This window comes from Schistocerca serialis, chromosome 9 (assembly GCF_023864345.2).
Source record: "Schistocerca serialis cubense isolate TAMUIC-IGC-003099 chromosome 9, iqSchSeri2.2, whole genome shotgun sequence".
NCBI lineage: Eukaryota > Metazoa > Arthropoda > Insecta > Orthoptera > Acrididae > Schistocerca > Schistocerca serialis.
Window position 1 is genome coordinate 124,954,299 of NC_064646.1, and position 23,413 is coordinate 124,977,711.

General features: G+C 43.6%; 1 protein-coding gene across 1 annotated transcript in view; it reads left to right on the forward strand.

Annotated features, from left to right (window-relative positions):
* LOC126419213 (UDP-glycosyltransferase UGT5-like) overlaps positions 1 to 23,413 on the forward strand; it is a 62,607-nt gene that overhangs the window by 32,871 nt on the left and 6,323 nt on the right. Inside the window, exons 3-4 of the mRNA XM_050086348.1 lie at positions 112 to 692; positions 8,117 to 8,339. Of these exons, the coding sequence (XP_049942305.1) occupies positions 112 to 692; positions 8,117 to 8,339 (804 nt within the window). The remainder of the gene's footprint in view (positions 1 to 111; positions 693 to 8,116; positions 8,340 to 23,413) is intronic.

Genomic DNA, 23,413 nt, shown 5'->3' on the forward strand with positions numbered 1-23,413 from the left:
CCTGTAGTAAACACTGTTATCTCGACTTCATGACAATAGATTCCAAAAAATTTCAACTTTTGTGCAACCGCTGGAGCCAGCATACTAAACTTCCGTCCGCTCTCTTTGCAGAAACGTCGGGGTTCCTTGAGCTTGGTAGCTCCAACAATTTTAAGAAGTTCAAGATGATGAACGACTATGGAATATCTTCATGTGAAGTGTACCTACAAGACGAGAACGTGAAGCGGCTGATGAACTCCAACGAAAAGTTCGACGTCATGATCATCGAAATATTTTTCTGCGAGTGCTTCCTGACGTTATCGCACAGGTTAAAGGTTCCAATTATACAGTTCAACACGTTCTGGCCCGGCGCCTGGACTGGAGACATTGTCGGAAGCCCAAGTCCGTACGCTTACGTTCCCGATACTTTCCTCGCTTACACCGACCACATGACGTTCTTCGAAAGACTCCACAACGCAGTGTTCGGGTTGTACTGCAAGCTCATTCGTGAAATGTACTTGCTGCCGAAAATGGAGGATCTCGTGCGGCGCCATGTGAACGACCCGACTATGCCGACTCTATCAGAGTTGGACAGGAGCACGTCCATGTTGTTGACCAACAGTCACGTCAGCCTGCAGTACCCACGACCTCTGGCACCTGCCTTGGTCGAAGTTGGAGGCATGCATGTCAACCCACCGAAGAAGCTACCCAAGGTAAGTGTTCATGTATTTTCTTCGGTAGAGCGAAGTGCATTCTGAATAACACGTTTACACTTGAGTTTTCACAAACTTGGTAACCAAAAGTCAAGGGAAGAGTTGTCGCATTTGAGCAGGTGCCGCGTGTCCGCTTTCTCAGCTGAGTGGTCAGTGTGGCTGACAGCCATGGGGAGGAGCTGGCTTCGATTCCCGGTGATGCAGGGGATTTATTTTCCTTGGTGGGGGATGAACGTAGTGCATTCAGCCTCGTGATGTCGACTAACGAGCCGCTTGGGCGAGAAGTAGCGCCTCTAGATCGCAAGTGACAACGGCCGGGTGAGCTGATCCCACGTCCCTCCATACCACGTCCAATGACGCTACTGCTGGAGGATATCATGATGGTCCGCCGGTATCGCTGGGACCGCGACGGCCTGTTGTCGGAATTTACATCAAGTTTACGTAAGATGTGCAGGTGTACGACGCCCAAATGTACCGTCTATATGCTGGATGTGGCAGAAGTGTAGACAATATCTGAGCAGTCTGTTACACATTAGTATATAGTCAACATAGCAGCAACGCGGGTTACCCAACTTTGAATTATGGGATGATAAACGGAACAAGAGATGTAGGTCATAGCATGTTGGAAATTACGCAACAATTCGGGTTCTGGAGCCAACAATTTCTAGTGCGGGACTTCGGTATCTCAGAGAGAATGTTTCCAACAAGCATAAACCGCCGTACAAGACGACCGCAGCTGTTTTGTGAACGAATGGGACACTGCTTAGGCAGAGCCGTACTGTGGGTCAGACGACCGCCACTGTGGTGTGTCAAGAACCTACTTCCGCCAGAACTATACGGAAAATAAAGCATCTCGTAGGCTCTAGCGGTATGGAATCTAGCACCTTCCCATGACCTATAGCCACTCATTGTAGACCACAACAATTACTCCACTTCTTCACCTATGTTTCTTGTAATGCATATGGAAGTACAGGTCTGCTATAAGTGATTCATTCATTTTCAGAGCTCGGTATAATTTCCACAATATTACCTGTATAAATATGATTGATCCATAACAGAACCGTAAACTCACCAAATTTACATCTGCACTCTACAAATGTTCTATGAATGCCACTCTTGTCACACGACACGCGTAAAAGGATAGTCAAGTTTGTTCCAACACCTTATGTAGCAAAACTCCATGTCATCGACTCTGAAACGTTCTCTGAGCTGTTCCAGTGTTCTTGACAGTGGTGGTAGGTAAAAACGCCCTCAAGAAGTCACAAGAAGTTATATCAGGCGACCGGGGGACCAAGAGAACAGAGCCACATCATCTTCACCACTACGCCCAATCCAGCGGTGAGGAAGTTCGTCGTTCGGGTGGCGACGAACTTCGATGTTAGAATGACATGTAGGCCCGTCTTGTTGAAAGACGAAATTCTCGAAATCAGCAGTCAGTTATGGAAACAATCGCAACTGCAACTTATAGAGATATGAGGTACCCGTCAAAGTCTTCTCACAGAAGAAAAACGGCCCATATAACTTCATCTGTGACTTGGGTACAAAAGATTAACCTAGTTCATACCGATTTCACAAGGGTTTTCAGTGCCCCACACTCTCACATTGTGGGGATCAACCTTTTCAGATAAATGGAAGGTTGCTTCGTCGCTGAATATAAGTTTGGAGGTAAAATGTTCATCCCGCCTTGAGATGCAAAATTGAAGGCGCCGGTCTTCATCTCCAGTTTTAATTATTGCACGAGCTGCAGACGGTACGGTTTGAAATTTGACCGCCGTCACAAAATCTGCTACATAGTTTGCTCCAGTATTCCAAGTTCGTGGCTTGAGTGGACCGTTGATTTTTTGGACTGGGCACGAAGCTTTTCCTCATCGTCTCTACCGTTTCATTTGGCAAGTTTGGTCAGCCGGCACTTTTCAGTTTACAGAGACAACCAGTGTCCCTAAACTGTCGATAGCACCATTGCTCTGTTTACATGGCGGTTTCTCTTCTGAATGCACTTGCGATGTTGTAACAGATAAAACTCTCACATATTCCTACACACAAGAACTCTTTTCTTGATTTGTCGCCATTGTGTCCAAGGCACTGAACTCGTAACGCCAATTGATGGGCACAATGCAATCTCGTTGAGTTTAAGGTTCTATTCAGGCATCAATCACATCTGTACGTGTAATGCTTTGGAAAACATAGAACTTTGAAAACTAATGAATCATTTGCAGTACCCCTGCGCATATACGTATTCAGCAGCTTTGTTCAAATGGTTCAAATGGCTCTGAGCACTATGGGACTCAACTGCTGTGGTCATCAATCCCCTAGAACTGAGAACTACTTAAACCTGTCTAACCTAAGGACATCACACACACCCATGCCCGAGGCAGGATTCGAACCTGCGACCGTAGCAGCAGCGCGGCTGCGGACTGGAGCGCCAAGAACCGCACGGCCACCGCGGCCGGCGACAGCGGCTTTGTTAAACTACGATATGAGCACAAGGGCTGTTTACAGCACTACTCACGTCTGCATCTACATATAAACCAAAGAAATATGAAGTATTAGGAGATGGATAAGCGACAAAGTTGACGTCAAAATTAAGGTCTCATCGAAGAGAAAGATTCTGCTACGTTGAAAGCCAAATAACGACGCAAGGTGGACATAAGAAGAAGAAACGGGCAAAGACAGCATCCCTCCGCCAAAAGAAGTCCACTAATATCAAACATAGGTCTTATGTGCTGCTCTGAGATAGAGATATTGACAAAAGGGAAGAACCATGGCGGTCCGAATCAAACCAGTCAAATAACTTGTGACAACTTTGTACTTAATACTAAAACTATACCGAATTTGTGCATTGATAAAGGAAAATGACCGACTACAGTAAGTACAACTCTTTATAGCCAAAATGCGGCTGAGAATCCTCCGTTGAGTATAAGAAGTATTCACACGAAGTAGTGAATGCTATCGGCAGGGGATTTCAAGTTGATCTAGGATGCTTTAGACACGGTTCCTGACAAGTGGATTTCAATCAAACTGCGTGCCTATGGAGCATTGTCGCAATTGTGCGACCAAATGCATGGTTTCCTATCAGAAAGGTCACAGTTCGTAGTAACCGATGGGAACTCATTTAGCGAAAGTGAACTAACACCTGGCATTCCCCAATGAAGAGTTTAGGCCTTCTGCTGTTCCTAATCTGCACCGATGGAAAAATAATCGCAACATCAAAAAATAATTAATATAGAGTAATGAGATTTGGGGTAGGTAACATATTTAAGTGATTAACATTGCAAGATCAAAAGTACATGTAAGTTTAAAATGTTTATTTGACGCCACAAACGGTCGTGAAGCCACAGCCACTGTAACAATGGAATTTTTAAAAGGTAACGCAACTAATTTCGACGCACTGAGTCGTCATTTTCAAATGTAATCGCAAACCTGGAAAACTGCATTACTAACTACAACCACACTTGATCCAAATATTACGAAAAATACACTAAAACCACTGTATTTCTGTAATACTTGAAAGAAGTGTGGTTGCAATTAGTAATGCAGTTTTCCATATTTGTAATTACATTTGAAAATGACCTCTCAGTGAGTCGAAATATTATTGTTTCAGTGGCTGTGACATTGTTTTAGTGAACGTGGCTTGACGGTTGTTTGTAGTGCTAAATAAATGTTTCAAATGTAATTCAGTGACACTCAATGATGACAGTTATCTTGAAATATAAATGTAAGCGCGAGGTAGGCCATTGCAAATGTGAAAATCTGGTACCTTAATAACCGGTGTAGTCGCCAGAATGTTGAATGCAAGCATGGAAACGTGCATGCATTGTGTTGTGCAGATTCCGAATGTCACTTTGTAGGAGGGAGTTCCATGCCTGTTGCACTTGGTCGGTTAATACAGGGACGGTTTATGCTGGTTTTGGATGACGCTGTAGCTGCCGTTCGATGATGTCCCATATGTGCTCCACTGAAGACAGATCTGGTGATCGACCAGGCCAAGGCAGCATGTCAACACTCTAAAGAGCATGTTGGGTCACAACAGCGGTATGTGGCTAGCGTTATCCTGCTGGAAAACACCCTGAGGAACGCTGTTCATGAATGACACCACAGCAGATAGAATCACCAGATTGGCGTAAAAAATTTGCAGTCAGGGTGCGTGGGATAACCAAGAGAGTGCTCCTGGTGTCATACGAAATCGCATCCCAGAACATGACTCCAGATACAGGTCCTGTGTGTCTATCAAGCAGACAGGTTGGTTGTAGGCCCTCAACTGCCCTCGTTCTAACCAGCACACGGCCATCGGTGGCACAAAGGCAGAACCAGCGTTCATCAGACAACACAACAGACTTCCATCCTACCCTACAATGAGCTCTCGCATGACACCAATGAAGTTGTAAACGGCGGTGATTTGGTACAGTTCGTCTGGCGTTCATGATCAGTACGGGTGCTCGATACGTGAAGACGATGATGAGGGTATTACGGATGCTGTTCAACGTAGCCCGGGTACCAGTACACGATGTATCTCTCGACGATTAGGCATTTCACAATCTAAGGTACGGCGTACACTAATCTGTATCCTTACCATAAACAAAAAATGCATCATTTACATCCGGGAGATCCTGCCCTTCGCTTGGAGTTGTGCAACGTTAAACACTAATCGGGAGTTACACAAAGACATTTTATTCACTGATGAGGCACAATTCACTCGAGATGGTATAAACAATTTACATAACGAGTACGTATAGACTGACGCAAACTCACATGCAAAAGTGCAACGCAATTTCCAGCAGCGATTTAGCATAAATATGTGGCGTTGTTTAACCATCACACACTTTACTGGACCATTCATTTTCCCAGGACGTCTAACTAGCGAGACATACTTACAATTCCTTCAAGAAGAAATACCGGCTTGCTCGAAGATGTTCCACTTGCTACGCGATTGAAAATGTATTCTCAACATGACGGCGAGCCTCCACATTTCACCAACGGCGTTACTACACATTTAAATAAACATTTTCCCCAGAGATGGATTAGTCGTGGTGCTACACATCTGTGGCTACCAAGATCGCCGGATTTAACACCAACAGATTGTTGTGCATGGGAATGGATGAAAGACATTGTTTATGAGGACAAACGACACATGAAGCATTACCTGCTCGCATTATGAATGCAACAGACGAAATTCAGAACAACCCTGTGAAACTGAAACGAACAACAAAATCTGCACGTGCAGCTGAATGCATTGACCTCGGTGAAGGCATTTTTGAAGATTTATTGTGAATGTATTGTGAAATAGTATGCACACTGAACAACTTCCTTAACACTGAGCTTTGTTTTTTCCGGTTTAACATGAATTCACGTGTGCTATGGTATTAATAAAAGCACAAAAAAGGTTCAAATGGGTCTGAGCACTATGGGACTTATCTTCTGAGGTCATCAGTCCCCTAGCACTTAGACCTACTTAAACCTAACTAACCTAAGGACATCACACACATCCATGCCCGAGGCAGGATTCGAACCCGCGACCGTAGCGGTCGCGCGGTTCCAGACTGTAGCGCCTAGAACCGCTCGGCCACATCGGCCGGCAATAAAAGCACATTATCTGACACATTCACACAGTTTCAGTTAACGTTATAATCATAATTTTTCCAAAATTAATTTCTTTACAACTTCTGTTGGAAACTTTGTGCAGTTGTCTGGGAATTAAAAAACAAGTAGTTAATAAATTAAAAATTTTAGGAAATTACTTCTTTACTTCTCCGGATGTTCTGGGAAACTACTGCAGATACTCGTCTGGGACATGTTTTATTAGATTCGCCAGGTCAATGACAATACAAAAAAGGGAAACAGTGCTTTACTTTAACCTCATACAATTTTGCGATGGCTTCATATTAGCGAAGTTGCTAAATTTCAGGCAAAATATGTTATTAGCTTTAACTCCGTAAATAATCATTTGCGGACGTATGTTTATATGAACTTTTTTCTTTAATTTTACTTGTAGAATAACATATTAAGATATTTCCGTGTCTTCGTGAATTAACCCGTATAGTATGTACAGAAACCACAAGAGAACAATAGAACAATATTAATAGAAGGCCAAGAACGAAGCGCTCGAATTAAGGACTGTGTAAGACAGAAATGTAATCTTTCTCCCCTACTGTTCAATCCATAAGCCTAAGTAGCAACGACCGAAATGAAACAAGGGTTCGGAAGTAGGATTAAAATTCAGAGTGAAAGAATATCGGGGATAAGATTCCTCATGACATTACTATATTCAGTGTCCGCCCCGATAGCTGAGTGGTCAGCGGGACGGATTGCCGTCCTACGGGCCAGGGTTCGATTCCCGGCCGTGTCGTTGACTTTCTACGCTCAGGGACTGGGCGTTGTGTTGTCTTCATCATCATTTCATCACCATCCGGCGCGCAGGTCGCCCTATGTGACCTGCTCCAAGGCGGCCGGACCTGCCCCGCAAGGGGCCTCCCGGCCAATGACGCCAAACGCTCATTTCCATTTCATTTCCACTATTCAGTGAAAGTGAGAGTGAAGAATGCATACTGTAATGAGCTCACACTGCGGATTGATAGTAACTCGAAGATGTACGGAAGTAATGAGGAGTAGAAGAAATGAGAACAGCGAGAAATTCTATATGTTAAGGCACCGAGGAATAATTTTTCATTGCACTTGTAGGACCTGTAGCCTGTAAAACAGTAGGGGAGTATGGTGATTGGAACACATCCACCAAATAATTAAGGACAATGGGCGCAGAGTTCTACTCTGAAATGATGATGGCACTGGACTATAATTCGTGATGGGTGCATCAAACGCGTCAGAAGACTGATTACCAAAAAGTGGTGCGTCCTTCCCTTTCTGCCTTCCTTTACTTCCTGTGATTTGTCGTTTCTACCTGAGGACTTATGAACCGTGTTGGATCTGTTGTTACCAGATGCGGGCAGACAGGGAGAGTACGCCTGTAACTGGACAGAATAACGTCGCTGATCAAATCGTAGGCACATAACCTGGGCAGGGCCTTTCACAAGCAACAGAAAAATAGCCTGTATTAAAAATAGCTTATTATTTACATAATTCATCACCTTCTTCGAGATTACTTGCCACGCTTCTTTACTCTCCGAAAGTTAGCTGCGAGACGAGGAAAATGATATCTATAAAAATGTAAACACTACTACTGAACTGTTCTTTTGTACGGGGAAGGAAGACCCTGCTGATCCCCCTTTCTAATTTCTTCCTGATCAAAACTTCCTTACGAACAGCAAAATTATGCCAAAATGGACTCAACACTTTATCATTACCTTTAGCAAGTAAGTAAGCAACTGATTGATTTTTCGATTTCGTGAAAAAATGCTTATTCTCTCAGAAACTGAGACACGAAGCATGAACGTTACTTGATTAAAGGAGGCTATTTTTTTTATTGTTTTCAGGATCTGCAAGAATATCTCGATGGTGCAAAAGAGGGAGCAATATATTTCAGCCTCGGGTCAAACTTGAGAAGCGCTGATTTACCCAATGAAACCAGATCGGCTATTGTGAATGCTTTCTCGAAGCTCAAGCAGCGTATACTATGGAAGTGGGAAGCTGAAACATTTCCAGGGAAGCCAGATAATCTGAAACTTGGAAAATGGCTACCGCAGTCAGACATATTAGGTACAGTAACGTTCTTTTAATGTATCTGTTACTATTATACATGTTGAAATAAAATGTTAGAGTGTAAAAAATCTGGATAGTAGTCCTACCACCCTAGTCCTATAGCTTTATGGGCAGCAAGCTAGTTTGCGAGAAAGATTGGTGAGCAAGATCCGAATCTAATGCGTGTGGCGGATTGACGTCCATTTGTCTGGTACAACGGTCTGCCTGAATATGAATTTTAGTCGTTTTATCACACTTGTTTAGGAAAATGCAGGGCTGCTTCCCAATTTCCTGCTCAGAAATTACGATGCACAAACAATTTAAACTCGATAACGTACAGCATATGGGATTCACAGACAGATGGCACAGATGACTTTCTTCCCTCAAAGAGCCTATACAGACAGCGGTCAGTCTTCCAGCAGCCGCCATATTTTTACCAGACTGCACATGGGACATATAATTCGGTAGAATAGTAAGGCGCACTGCAGTCACCTGCCAACCACAAAAGGAGATGAATTCAACAAGTTAAACCAAAGCAGCACTTCTAAAACATTATTTGATTGCAGATTAAAACAAGTATTCCTAGAATACTATATTTTTAAATATCGGAGTAGATGAAACAGTTTCTGAACAAGCAGTGTCAAATGGACGACAGAATTATTGAAACACTAGTCACATAATTCGATGTTTTGGAAATAACGAGATCCATTCAGAAAAAAAAGAAACAAAGAGACTGAAGCGAATTTCCCGCTGGAATATCCACAGTTGAAGATAACTGAAAAATCATTTTTGTTACTAACTGAGGAACATCCCTGTAGATGTTACACACAGCTTCTTTATTAGTTCGCTAAAAACCGATGGTTACAATAGGAATAACAAGAAATTAACTCCGCCTCTTCAGCGGTGCCAGCTAAATACACTTCTGAAGTACAGGTTCCAACTAACCCTCTGGAGCCGTTACAGGGAAAAACTAGGACTTCAAGAACTGTTACTTGCTACGAAGCTTAACTTCTCGGAGTGACACAGACTTCTCCAACGGTACGTCGACGAGAGCTTAAGTTATGGACTGCAAGCAGTTGGCACACGACACGGCCAGCTCTCGCCGACGCGAACTGTCGGCAGATGTCCCTCGGTTGGCTTAAATAATCACTCTTCAGCTATAGTTTTTTTCTTATTGTCACTTCATCCCCCACGCCCCACTGGGCGAAGGAGAGGGGGGGGGGGCTGTAAGTGGTACAGTTAGTCTACACTTCAACCAATTGCAAATAAAAAACTAAATTAGAAGAAAACACAATCAACAGAAAGGCGAGACCCGGCTGCTGTGGAAGAGCGGTTCTAGGCGCTTCAGTCCGGGACCGCGCTGCTGCTGCGGTCGCAGGTTCGAATCCTGCCTCGGGCATGGATGTGTGTGATGTCCTTAAGTTAGTTAGGTTTAAGTAGTTCTACGTCTAGGGGACTGACGACCTCAGATAGTGCTTAGATCCATTTGAACCATTTTGAACAAAGGTGAGATCTTTACAATGAGTTTAAAACTTTGGTGTAAATAAAATGGATGTTTTCATATGCAGAGTAGTAGCGAAACGGCATTAGTAGCGCAATTTTCATATCAAATTGATATGCAAACTAATTAAATCGATATATTAATAACCACCCCCCACCCCCCGCCAGAATTTTGGCGGAATTTCGAATTTTGGCGGGAATTTTGAATTTTGGTGGGCATTTCGAATTTTGGCGGGAATTTCTTTGTCCCAGAGCTGTGCTACCATCCCACCCGATCCCCCACCCTGGAATTGACGAGAAATTAAAATTGGCAGTACCTTTTCCGGGACTCAAACCCTGCTGGTCCTGGATGGAAAACTCAAGTGCACCCTCTAACACATGGAAATTGTCCAGATGCGAGAGAGGAAGGTTAGGATGGTGTACTTTATTTATTTTGGTCGGGAAACTGACGCAAAGATCGATCCTAATTACGTAATTAATCACAATGATTGGTCCTAATGACACACTTTTATGCATAGCACTACACAAGGACGGCATAAAAGCGCAATACAGCACAAAAACTGACAATACCATAAAACTGGTGTTATCCTGCTGGGATAAAATTTTGCAATGCCACTCGAAACTAGCGACAGACACACTCAAACTCTACACTACACCTACAAACTGGCAGTAAAAAGGCTGGGGTGTAAGATACTATCTTCATTCTTTTCGGCGGGAAATACATTCAACTGATGAGATGCTGGTGTAGGACAGAGAGGAGTTTAAAAAGTGTATTACCTTTAAGCATACAGTATCTATTGCTGTTTGACATCAGAGTTCGCTACAGATGCCTGCTCAAAAAACCATCCTGCAGCCCAGGTAATTAAAGCCAATACGCACTACCACAACTGATGAAAAAGAATGCGTTCTTATTACACTTCGAAATTGTCGTGAAAAAGCCAGCGCTCGTAATGAATGGGTCATAATGCAGCACATGTAATGGGGAAAATCGTCGTCCTAAAAGAATGCAGAGGAGGCCGTAGTTGAATGTGCATTCTCCTCGATAGGCATCCACAAACTGCCGAAAATCGAGGCCCTCTTCCTCCCTCCCTCCATCCTCCTACGGGGGGGCACTAGCTCCTTCAAACGGCCAGCTGCTCTGACAGCTGCTTCGCGGCACCGGCAGGCACTGTCCACACGTTGCTGCCGCCCTTTGCGGTTACTGGCCGCATGCAGCATTCCACAATCTGGCTGCCACCTTACGGGGACGGTCCTAGACAACACAAAAGGGAAATTGAGTAGCATAACCCTGCCCATCCGGAGGACGCTCCAGATGGCTATTTCAAAAGCCGCGCCCTTTGCTGTTTTTTCTGCCGACCTGCATACGGCTACAGTCCTCAACAGGCCCTCGAGATATGCAGTATGCCTTTGATGTGACGCCCTTTAGTACAAAACGGAAATTTACAGGCATAGCCCCGCCCATCTGGAGAATGGTCCAGATCAGCACTCGGTTTTCCACCATTTGGCCACCACCTTAAGGAGACGCTCCTATGCTGACACAGTAGCGTGCATAGTCAACTAAACAATAGGAGATAAAAGGACGGCCGCCTCAAGTGCAACTTGTTCATCTAAAATATAGCGATAGAGCCCCACACTCTGTTTTTCCCATCATGACTTAGAGACCCGTGTCAGCGGCTGCTAAACCAACATTAATATGTTTCGGTCCTCTGGCATTCACAGAAAACTGAACATCGCATGGCATTAACCATGCAGTTACCACACCACACGCTTGTAGAAATAAAACACAGACGTGATGTTTCTCATTGACAAAAATGTGGAAGACATCGCAACATATGGAAACTGGAAGAATTTGCGGTATTGTAGAGCGCTTTCAGCAACTATTCGAAGGTACGGTTAATCTCATCTTCCCATCGAGAGGGTAGCGGATGTCTCGGTGCTCCATTTCGAAAAGTATTGTTCCTTCATTTTGCAGTCATGTAAATGATTGCTGTTCTAGTGTTGACCTTCGCTGGACGGTGCTGTTCAAAACACGCTTGAGGTAACACAAAGAGAGGTACTGTTATCTTACTGGTGAATAAGAATAAAAATAAAAACATGTGTAGGGTATCGCAGCATATGGAAATAGGACGAGTCTGTAGCAGTGAGGAACACTTCCAAACAAATGTATTAAGGTTATGACCTCTACATTTAATCCCAGGTTCCACAGCAACAAGCAGCAGATATCCAGTGTTCCGTCAAGGTTCCCTCCATCTCAACGGAGTGGTGTCAGTCAATCATTATGGGGTAATCAACAGCGTACCAAGTGGATGGTCCGGACTGGAAAGACGCCACCGATATGGAGCGATGTACTGTATGTAATACACACCACAGTTGATAGTGAGATCAATTTTAGCAATTTCACCCAGAAGTCGGAGACAGCAATATCCACCACATTCTGCAACCTGTGTGGTAACAGAGTGAGCTGAGTTAATGCTATAGGAGCGTGTTTTGACCAATTGGTGGAAATGGGAGCATGTTGTTGTAGCTCGGCCACTCACGTACGATGTGTCAGGTCAGCATCAAATGAAGCCTGCTCCTGCAACACAACGACAGTATGAACAGTTATGGTGGTTTTCTTGCTGGGAAAATTAGGAAGACTCAACATCGAAGCAGATCCGTGTCCCTCTCGATCCATTCACATCTATCACCCAAACGTTCTATCACCGTTATTATTTGCGATCCAGCAGAGAAAAATTATGAACTATAAAAGCTCCGTTAATTTCATCCGATAGATTTTTACCGCATCTCTCTTTTCGATATATCGTAGGCGAATACCATCTGCATGCCGGCATTGAGCATATTCGGCGATCCTATTAAATATACAGGTATTTATCCATTGGACCATGTGGCCAGTGATCGAAGTGACTTGCAAAGACCGGTGTAAAGTTTCATTGCCTGTACTATAAGAGAACCTTCTCCCACATGTTATCAGTCGCAGGAGAGGGACACTGTTTCGTTGTTTGATACACTGCTTTTTCTGCTGTAACACGCTTTTTACCTGCCATACATTTTTTTCTACCACGTGTTCGACGTCTGTGTCAGATTCTAAACTGTCATTAACACGTCTGCTCCATTGACTCCCCCAGGAAACTAGAAATCGCACGGTGTAAATCACATTATGTGTTAATCAACAGCGTACCTGGACTGTTGGGAAGGAAAAGACAACGTCGACGTACTGTAATAATAAGCATTATGGTAGATAGTGCGATCAATTTTAGCAATTTAAGCGTAATTTCAACACCGACCAATAATGCAGCAGCATGCTTACTAATTTCTGTATCATTGCTAAACAGCCCCTCCACTACTTTGCGAGTAGCATCACGAATGTAAGTAGATGACTGTGCAGTATGTTCATTGTTAATTCTTGAACATATACACCAAAGTATACCAGTCAGCGACCTACATACCTCTAGCACTTCGGTCATAAAGATAACTTATGACCTTTCTCTATGTGAATGGGAGTCACAGGGCATTCTCGCATTCTTAGGATAAAGTTAGAGACCGAAAGATCTCCTCGCATTGTCTTTGACCAACGATCCCTGCAGCTGACCAGAAGTAGACCGCTACATTCGACGTTTCGTGTAGGAACAGTGCAAAACGAGGCTGTAACTGCTGTCCCACACCCATCCAAGAGCACAAGATTTCTCCAGATGCGCGAATATCGAGGAGGTTAGCACCCCTTACTGGCGTACAACAGATATGAAACTGTTGTGATGGTATAACAGACGGTTAAGAACAAGAAACGGGTGGTTTTTATGCATTAGGGAGCTCCAGACCTTCGAATAGTTGCTGGGAGCATTCTACAATACCGCAAATTCTTCCAGTTTCCATATGTTGCGATGTCTTCCACATTTTTGTCAATGAGAAACATCACGTCTGTATTTTATTTCTACCAGCCTGTGGTGTGGTAACTGCATAGTTTATGCCATGCGATGTTCAGTTTTCTGTGAGAGCCAGAGGATCGAAATATGTTAATGTCAGTTTAGCAGCAGCTGACACGGGTCTCTAAGTCGTGGTAGGAAAAACAAAGTGTATGACGGCGTACACTGATTGGGTGTGTTACAACCGAAAAAACAATGTATTAAACTGCTTATGAAGGAACAATACATGAACACTCTTATGTGATTGATAATCTGTTGGATATGGTCATCCTAGAGTATAGGTGATGGAACTTTACACCGGTCTGTGGAAGCGACTTCGATCATGAACCACCTGCTCCAACGAACCAATACCTGTATATTTAATAGGATCGCCACGTATGTTTGGCTGATAGACATGGATGTACCCTGAAAGACACAGATCTCCTTCGGACTACTTGTATATAGTTTGGAGATGTGTCGCAAAATCTTTGTCCTTCCTCCATGGCGTGTAGTCTTCCTAATTTTCCCAACAAGAAACACCACCATAACTGCTTGTACTATCTCTTCGACTTCTTTGTGTCGCAGGGGAAAGCTTAGTTTGGCAACGTACACGGTTGGCAGAGCTATGACATCACGTTCCCATTTCCAATGAGTGATCAAAGTGCCCCTGTCGCATTAACTCAGCTCGTCCTGTTTCCCCACAGGATGCAGAAGGTCTTAGATATAGCACTTTCCGACTTCTGTACAGGTCAGACTTAAATTGGGACGATCACGTGGACTAAGCTGCAGGGATGGCTGGGCAGAGACTTAGGAGCTGTTACAAGATGCAGAGGGACTGTCTAAAAACAGCACTGGAGTTCTTGGTGTATGGGATCCTTAGCAGATAGGTTAAAAAAAAAGGTTGACTTGTATCGGGATATGAGAGTGGCATGAATTTGATCCGCCAGTAGCTGTAATCATTAAAAGACGTTTCTACATCCACCAACGTAGCGCAGCGGTAGCGTTTCTGCCTACTTTCATTCCAATTGATCCGTAGTGAGGAGGTCCTCCAGTAGCTGGAGGGGAGTGGGTATTGTGTGATTTTCATCATAATTGACAAGCAAGTCGCCGATGTGGCGTCAACTAAAAAGACTTGCAACATGGCAGCCAAACCCCGAAGGGGATATCGTGGCCAATAAATGCCATATGTTTATTTCATTTCATTTCTACAAGATACAACTTGCATACATGGTAGAAGAGAGAGACTTTATTTCAAATTGCAGACAGCATTTCTACCTGAAAGCATAACACTATCAGTGACTCGTGTCTGAAATGTCTGTAATACAAACATGCATGACAGTTTATTTACAGGCCCTGAACGCGAGAGACGCTCTCAGGTCGTGTAATTTGTTCAACAAGCTGGAAGAATTTGCTTAATATAGAACCTTTTTCTTCTTTGGAGTTTAAATTCTCACTTTTTATTTTCTCCAATGACGGTTTTGAAATAATGGGGACATTCTGTGACGATCGGGAGTTCTCGCATCATAGCGCTCGAAGTTCTTTTTTCTCTGATTTTGCGCAGGGTGGGCATGTCTCTGCTAATCATTTGTGATCGGTGGCTGTATACTTCCCTGGACGTCACAAAATAATGAGATGCGACTGCAATCAAACGTAAAAACTATACCGATTTTGCTCATAAAAATAAAATAAAATGGACTTTACCTATTTTTGTGGAAAGAGGACATTTATTATGGTCGCAAATGTGTTTTGCTTTTTTAAATAGATGCTTGATTATATAGATGTGGTGACATCACCAAATGGCGGGCTGCTGCAGGCGAGGGGGTGGGGGTACGTCTCTACTCAGGTGGGGTGGCATGTGGGTGCTCTATCGCTGTATTTTAGGTGAACAAGTTGCACTTGAGGCCCCCGTCCTTTTATCTCCTATTGTTTAGTTGACTATGCATGCTACTGTGTTGGCATAGAAGCGTCGCCTTAAGGTGGTGGCCAGATGGTGGAAAACTGACAGCTGATCTGGACCGTTCTCCAGATGGGCAGAGCTATGCCTGTAAATTTCCCTTTTATACTAAAGGGCTTCACATCAAAGGCAGACTGCACATCTCGAGGGCCTGTTAGGGTCTGTAGCCATACACGGGTTGGCAGAAAAACAGCAAATGGCGCAACTTTTGAAATAGCCATCTGGAGCGTTCTCCGGATGGGCAGGGTTATGCTACTCAATTTCCCTTTTGTGTTGTCTATAGGACCATCGCTTTAAGGTGGCAGCCAGATGGTGGAAAGCCAAGTGCAGCCAGCGACTGCAGAGGCTGGCAGCAAAGGGCGGTCGGTGGAGCAGCTGGCCATTTGAAGGAGCATGTGTCCCCTCATACGTGAATGAAGGGAGGGAGGGGTGGAGGGAGAGAGGGAGGGGTCTCGATTTTCGGCAGTTTGTGGACACCTGTAGAAGAGAACACACATTCAACTACCGCCTCCTCTGCAGTCTTCTAGGACGATGATTTTCCCCAGTACATGTGCTGCATTATGACCCATTCATTACGAGTGCTGGTTTTTTCACGACAATTTTGGAGTGTAATAAGAACGCATTTTTTTCCATCAGTTGTGGTAGCATATATTGGCTTTGATTATCTGGGCTGCAGGGTGGTTTTTGAGCAGGCATCTGTAGCGAACTCTGATGTCAAATAGCAATAGATACTGTATGCTTACAGTAAGACACTTTTTAAACTCCTCTCTGTCCAAAACCAGCATCTCATCAGTTGAACATACTTCCCACCAAAAAGAATGAAGATAGTACCTTACACACCAGCCTTTTTCCTGGCAGTTAGTAGATGTAGGGCAGAGTTTGAGTGTGTCTGTCGCTAGTTTCGAGTGGTATTGCGAAATTTTTCCCCAGCAGGATAACACCAGTTGTATGGTAGCGTCAGTTTTTGGGCTGTATTGCGCTTTTATGCCGTCTTTGTGTAGTGCTTTGCATAAGTGTTTAGGACCAATCTTTGTGAAAAATTACGTAATTACGATCGATCTTTGCGTCAGTTTCCTGACCAAAATAAATATAGTTCGGTACATTAACCTAACCTTCCTCTCCTGCATCTCAACAATTTCCATGTGTTAGAGGGTGCACTTGGGCTTTCCATCCATGACCACCAGGTTTCGAGTCCCAGAAAGGGCACAGCCATTTTTAATTTCCTGTCAATTCCAGGCGCCTCTGGTGATTTAATTGTGTTATGGGAGTACACTTGGTCTTTCTGCCCTGGACGACCTGGATTCGAGCCTTGGAAATGGCACCGCCATTTTTAATTTCCCATAAATTCCAAGTGTCTCTGGCGGTTGAATTGTGTTAGGGGGATACAATTGGTCTTTCCGCCCAAGAGGACCAGGGTTCGAGTCCCTGAAAGGGTACTGCCAATTTTAATTTACCATCAATTCCAAGTGCCTTGGGCTTTCCGCAGAGGAGGACCAAGATTCGAATCTTGGAAAGGGCACCACCATTTTTATTTCCCCATAAATTTCAAGTGCTTCTGGCAGTTGAATTGTGTTAGCGGGACACACTTGGGCATTCTGCCCAGGAGGACCAGGGTTCGAGTACCAGAAAGGTTACTGCCAATTGTAATTTCCCGCGAATTCCCAGGTGGGGGTTGGGGTGGGTCGTCAGCACAGCCCTGGGACAAAGAAATTCTCGCCAAAATTCGAAATACCCACCATAATTCGAAATTCCCACCAAAATTCGAAATTCGCGCCAATAGGGTAAGGTGGGGGGAGGGGGTACGAAGAGGAGAGGGCTGGGGCACACTTGCAGCTGAGAAAAACACATGTTGTCATCTGGGGGCAGGGGTGGGCGTGGTCGGGGGTGGGGGTGGGCGAGGGTTATTAATTGATCAATTTAATTAACTTTCATATCAATATGACACCAAAATTGCACTACAAACGTCCTTACCCTACTACTCAAACCTTTTGGATCAAACTGAAACAGGTGACAGCGAGTTCACAACTGTCAGATAGGAAACCAATTGACATAAATGTATATTCATTGCATTATGGAAATACACAGCGCACATGACATACCAACAACTTAGCCCACAGTAACTGTTCAAAGTGATGACCAACAGTCTCAATGCATGCTCGGCAACAATGCATGAAGTTCTGTCACTCTCTATCAAGGATCCCTTGTGTCTGTTGTACCAGGAGACAGGCAGCCTGGACCCTAGCAAGCAGGTCTTCGTAAGTGTATATAGGGGTTCAATACATCAACGTCTTGAAGTAACCCCAGAGGTAAAAGTCCTGAGGTGTGAGATTCGGTGATCGCACTGGCCGTGGGACAGGAAGGGTACATGCTGTTCAGGTGCTTGTGGACGTTAACATCGAAGTGGCCTGACACACCGTCATGTTGAAACCACATCCTTTCGCAGCGTGGGGTCTACACTATGTATACCCATCATATAACAAATAGCCATGCAGGGCAGCCACGTGGTCTAAGGTTTGCATGGCTCTTCCATTGGAGGTTCGGGTCCTCCCTTGGGCATGAGTGTGTGTGTTGTCCTTAGCGTAAGTTAGTTAAAGTTAGATTACATAGTATGTAAGCCTAGGGACTGATGATCTCAGCAGTTTTGTCGCATAGAACTTACCACAAATTTCCACACTTCCAAATAATAAATATGTTTTTCTGACCATTGGTTCCCTATCTCAATATATTATGGACCCACTATTGCCTGTTTCATAATGACCCAAAGGTTGGAGACAACCATTGTATATAAGAGATATGACTTTCTTTTCGACAAAAACACTAATTATAAAGGGTAAAACATTTAAATATGATGACAGAGACTGATATTTACAAGAAGCACTTTCCTGACACTAAAAGTGGAAGGACTTGCCCTGGGATAAATATCATGCTGTTGAAGGGGAAAAGGGTAGGGAAGAGATGTTCTACCCACTAGTCACTCTTGACCGGGTGGAGGTGTGGTTCTGTAGTGCGACCAACAACCTCTGTGGTCTGTAGCTCTTGGTGCACCTCCTGGTGGCCTGGAATTTATACTAGACATTCCCACATGTATACTACGAAACGTGTAAGCGTCATCTACTTTGACTCGTGTATCTGTCATGAGAGTACTGGTGCCCCAGGCCACCATAAAAATAATTTGAATATGTTCTGTGTCTGCAAAATTTATGTTAGATGTATCATTATGGGTCTAATACGATTTTATTTTAATTTTTTAAAAACATGGGACCACTTTAGCTGTAAGTCCTTTATTTATATGCACGGCTGGTTTCTCAGCTTTTAGCTGCATCATCAGGTGCAATAAAATCAAGTCATGTTCCAATCGAGGAAAGAGAATGGAATGACACACTGTTCACTGTCAGCAGTTCGCTATGTAGCAGATGTCAAACATAAAATTGCATAATATAACAGCATAATATGGACCTGATGATGGAGCTGAAATGCGATGAAACTTGTCCCTATAAATAAAGAAATCTTACCTCCTCAAAATGATATATTCAGGCTGTAGCTGCCCTGGTTGCAAAGTCTGCTGCGTATTATTTTAGAGCTAGACCCATAAAATGTTTCCCTGCACTTACATTTCGAATCAATAAAACATAAAAATCTTTATACACTTCTATGTTACATGGACAAAAAACAACAGACACATGGAAGGAAAAGTTGTCATTATGTTCGTGGGAACACTAACAAAAAAACGAAGTGTGGTTTGGTACATCATTGTTATGCCACATAAACTGATGGAAGGGGACTATGTTATAACATGCTGGAGGTGGAGATCTCTTCTGAGCAGCATGTTGCAAGGCATACCAGATATGTTCAATAAAGTTCATGTCTGGGGAGTTTGGTGGCTAGTGGAAGTGTTTAAACAGTGTTCCTGGAGTCATTCTGTAGCAATTCTGGACATGTGGGGGCACGCATTGTCCTACTGGGATTTCCCAAGTCCATCAGAATGCACGATGGACATGAATGGATGCAGGTGATCAGATAGGATGCTTACGTACATGTTACCTGTCAGAGTAGTATCTACATGTATCAGGGGTCCCATATCACTCCAACTACATACAACCCACTCCATTACAGAGCCTCCACCAGCTTGAACAGTCCCCTGCCAACCTGCAGGGTCCATGGATTCATGAAGTTGTCTCCACACCCATACACGTCCATCCACTCGATGCGATTTGAAACAAGACTCGTCTGACCAGGCAACCTCTTTCCAGTCATCAACAGTCCAATGATGATGTTGACGGGCCCAGGAGAGGCATAAAGCTTTGTGTCACACAGTCATCAAAGGTACACGAGTGGGCCTTCATCTCCAAAAGGCCATATCAATGGCATTTCATTGAATGGTTCGCATACTGACACTTGTTGATGGCCCAGCATTGAAATTAGCAGCAATTTGTGGAAGGGTTGCACTTCTGTCACATTGAATGATTCTCTTCAGTTCATCACTGGTCCCATTCTTGCAGAATATTTTTGTGGCCCCAGCAATGTCAAAGATTCGATGTTTTACCAGATTCCTGATATTCACAATACACTCGTGAAATGGTCGTACGGCAAGTTCAGCACATCACCACCACCTTGGGGATGCTGTGTCCCATCGCTTGTGCGTTGGCTATAACTCCGTGCTCAAATTCACTTAAATCTTGATAACCTGCCATTGTAGCAGCAGTAACTGATCTAACAACTGCGTCAGACACTTGTCTTATACATGCATTGCTGACCACAGCGCCATATTCTGCCTATTTACAGATCTATGTATTTGAATGTGCATGCTTATAACAGTTTCTTTGGCGCTTCAGTGTATAATGAATGTCCTGAAGGGCACTTAGAGAGTTTTGGTAGCAAGAGGTACCACATCTGCTCTAGTGCCCTCAAAATCACATATAATTAAGCCTCATACGCTGTGAATGTTTGAGGTAAGTGAAACTTAAAAACATATTCTGGAAACAACACAATGCATCCAATAGAATTTCCCTGCTTAGTCCCATGAGTGTAAACTATAATACAATCAGTGCTTGGATAAAATTTAGTAAAACATCAATTTAAAAACATAGCCTGAGATATGATTCTTTTTGTACACTGACAAATATAAAATAACTCAGGGTCTCCTTATTAACCATGGTGACAAATGACTCCAACCTCTATGAAGAACAGAAATATGGTCAGCACTATCAACCACTAAGTCTTGAATGGCCTCGTTGCTTGTGGTCTATTTCTGAATAGGCACGCCATTGGAGGGCAAGTAATGGTTTTGAATGCTGCTGATTGTGAGGTGCATACATACCAAGGTGGAATTGCACAAAACACCTTGTAAAAGGTGAGCAGACACATTCAGTCTGCTCTCCCTAACCTGTGGATGATTCATTTTAAAATAATCCGTGTCTTTAGGCCTTTACATTCTTCAGATGTGGTAACCTTAGCTGCCCAAATGTGAGACCCAGAAACCTCACTGAACTTTAAAAACTGATAACAGTGTTCCTCATTTTAAGAACAGCCAGGTTAATAGGATGAATTAGACAATAAAAACAAACCCATTTCACTGAAGAAAATTTAATACTTGTGCAATCTGCCAACTCCTCCAATAATTTTATGGCCAGGTTAATAGGGTGACTTAGACAATTAAAACAAACATATTTTGCTGAAGAAAATTTAAAACTTGTGCAATCTGCCCACTCCTCCAACAATCTTATCATTAGCTGCACCTGACAACTGGTCGTTGTAAGTTTGGATAATAAGCAGAGCATGGTAAAGTCATCTGCAAACAATGAACATCAAACAGGAGACTTTACCATGGATGCAATACTGTTGATGGCAAGAGCAAACAGAGTCACAATGAAAGCAGACCCTTGAGGGACACCTTTATCTTGCTTCAATTGTGCAGGAAGAGCATTGTTGACCCAAGATATAAAAAATTGTGTGGGAAGAAAAGACCATATGAATATTGGTAGTCATCTTTGGAAGTTCCATTTGTGGGGCTGCCCTCGGATGTTATTGCTTCCAAGCAGTGTCGTAGATCCTTTGAAGATCGAAGAAGATATCTATGAGGTGTTGTCTGCATAGGAAAGAATACTGTATGTCTGCATCCTGCAGGACAAGGTTGTTGAGGGTTGATTGATGCCTCTGAAACCTGCACTAGTAGTGACCGAGTACACTGAAGTGACAAAATCATGGCATACCTCCTAATATCATGTCAGACCTCCTTTGGCCTGACATAGAGCATGACGTGAACTCAGCAAGTCATTGGAAGTCCCTTGCAGAGCGATGCTGCCTCTATAGCTGTCATAATTGTGAAAGTGTTGTTGGTGCAGGATTTTGTGCATGAACTCCCCTCTCAATTACGTCCCATAATTGTTCAATGGGATTCATGTCAAGCGGTACAGGTGGCCAAAATATTTGCTCTAGTATCCAATTGATATGGTTCTGAGCCCATGAGAGATGCTGCAGGGGATGTCGTGCTGTAAGCAAAGATACTCATGTCGGTTGTCTGCTGCCACAGCCCATTAGTGCCAAATTTTGTTTCACTTCAATAATGTACATGTTTATTGTACATCCCACACTGATTTCTGCAGTTATTTCATACAGTGTCGCTTGGCTGCTGGCACTGACAATGCTACAAAAATACTGGTGCTCTCGGTCGTTAAGTGAAAACCGTTGGTTACTGGGTTGTCCACGGTGAGAGGTAATGCCTGAAATGTGGTTTCTCAGCATGCTCTTGACACTGCAGATCTCTGAATATTGAATTCCCTAACAATGTCTGAAATGAAATGTACCATGCATCTAGCTCCAACTACCATTCCATGTTCAGAGTCTGTTAATTCCCATCACGGATCACAATCACATACGAAACCTTTTCACACGAACCACCGGAGTACAAACAACAGCTCCTCCATTGCACTGTCCTTTTATACCTTGTGTATGCAATACTACAGCCATCTGCATATGTGCATATTACTATCCGTTGACTTTTGTCACCTCAGTGTAGTTTCTGTGATTATAGGACCCAAGTCAGACACCAGTTGGTAGGGATGGGAGGATTACCTTTCCACCTGCGTGAGGCACTGTAACATGTTATATTGGATTTTATCCTTACCCAGTTCAGTCTTTGTGATCTGAGACAATGCATACTCAAGCTCCCTCACAGGAAAGGGGGTAGTTGTAGTCCTCACTGTTGTTGATGGAAATTCCAAGCATTCCTCTCTATTAAAGCCCAATGACAAGGGGAAAGCTGGGGACAGTGATCAAACTGAAGTACTATGCCTGTGCACTGTGTACAGATGTAAATTGGAGACTCCGCTGCCTCAGCACAGCAGTGTCTTGACACAGTTGTCAAATATATTTCTTATGGCTTCCCATACCTTCGAAGAGCTAGTGGAACAATTTACTTATTCTAGAAATACTTGCTGTGACCTCATCTAGCTCTGCTTGATTGTCCTTTGTGCCTTTGCCCCCATGACCCAAAGGCCTGTGAAATTCATAACAGATGGTTGGCATCTACACTATCATAAGGCCAAGTGTCTAAACCTGCTTGCGGAGAGACACTAACAGTTCCATCATGGGACATTTCACTTCTGAATTTGGTCTAATGACTTCAGGATATATGCATCAGCAGCACAGTGGACCATGCTGATAATGTGAACCACCCACTTCTGGTTGGTATCTCAGTGTTCAATACAGCTAGTTAGCTGTACACCATCAAATTTGCTCTG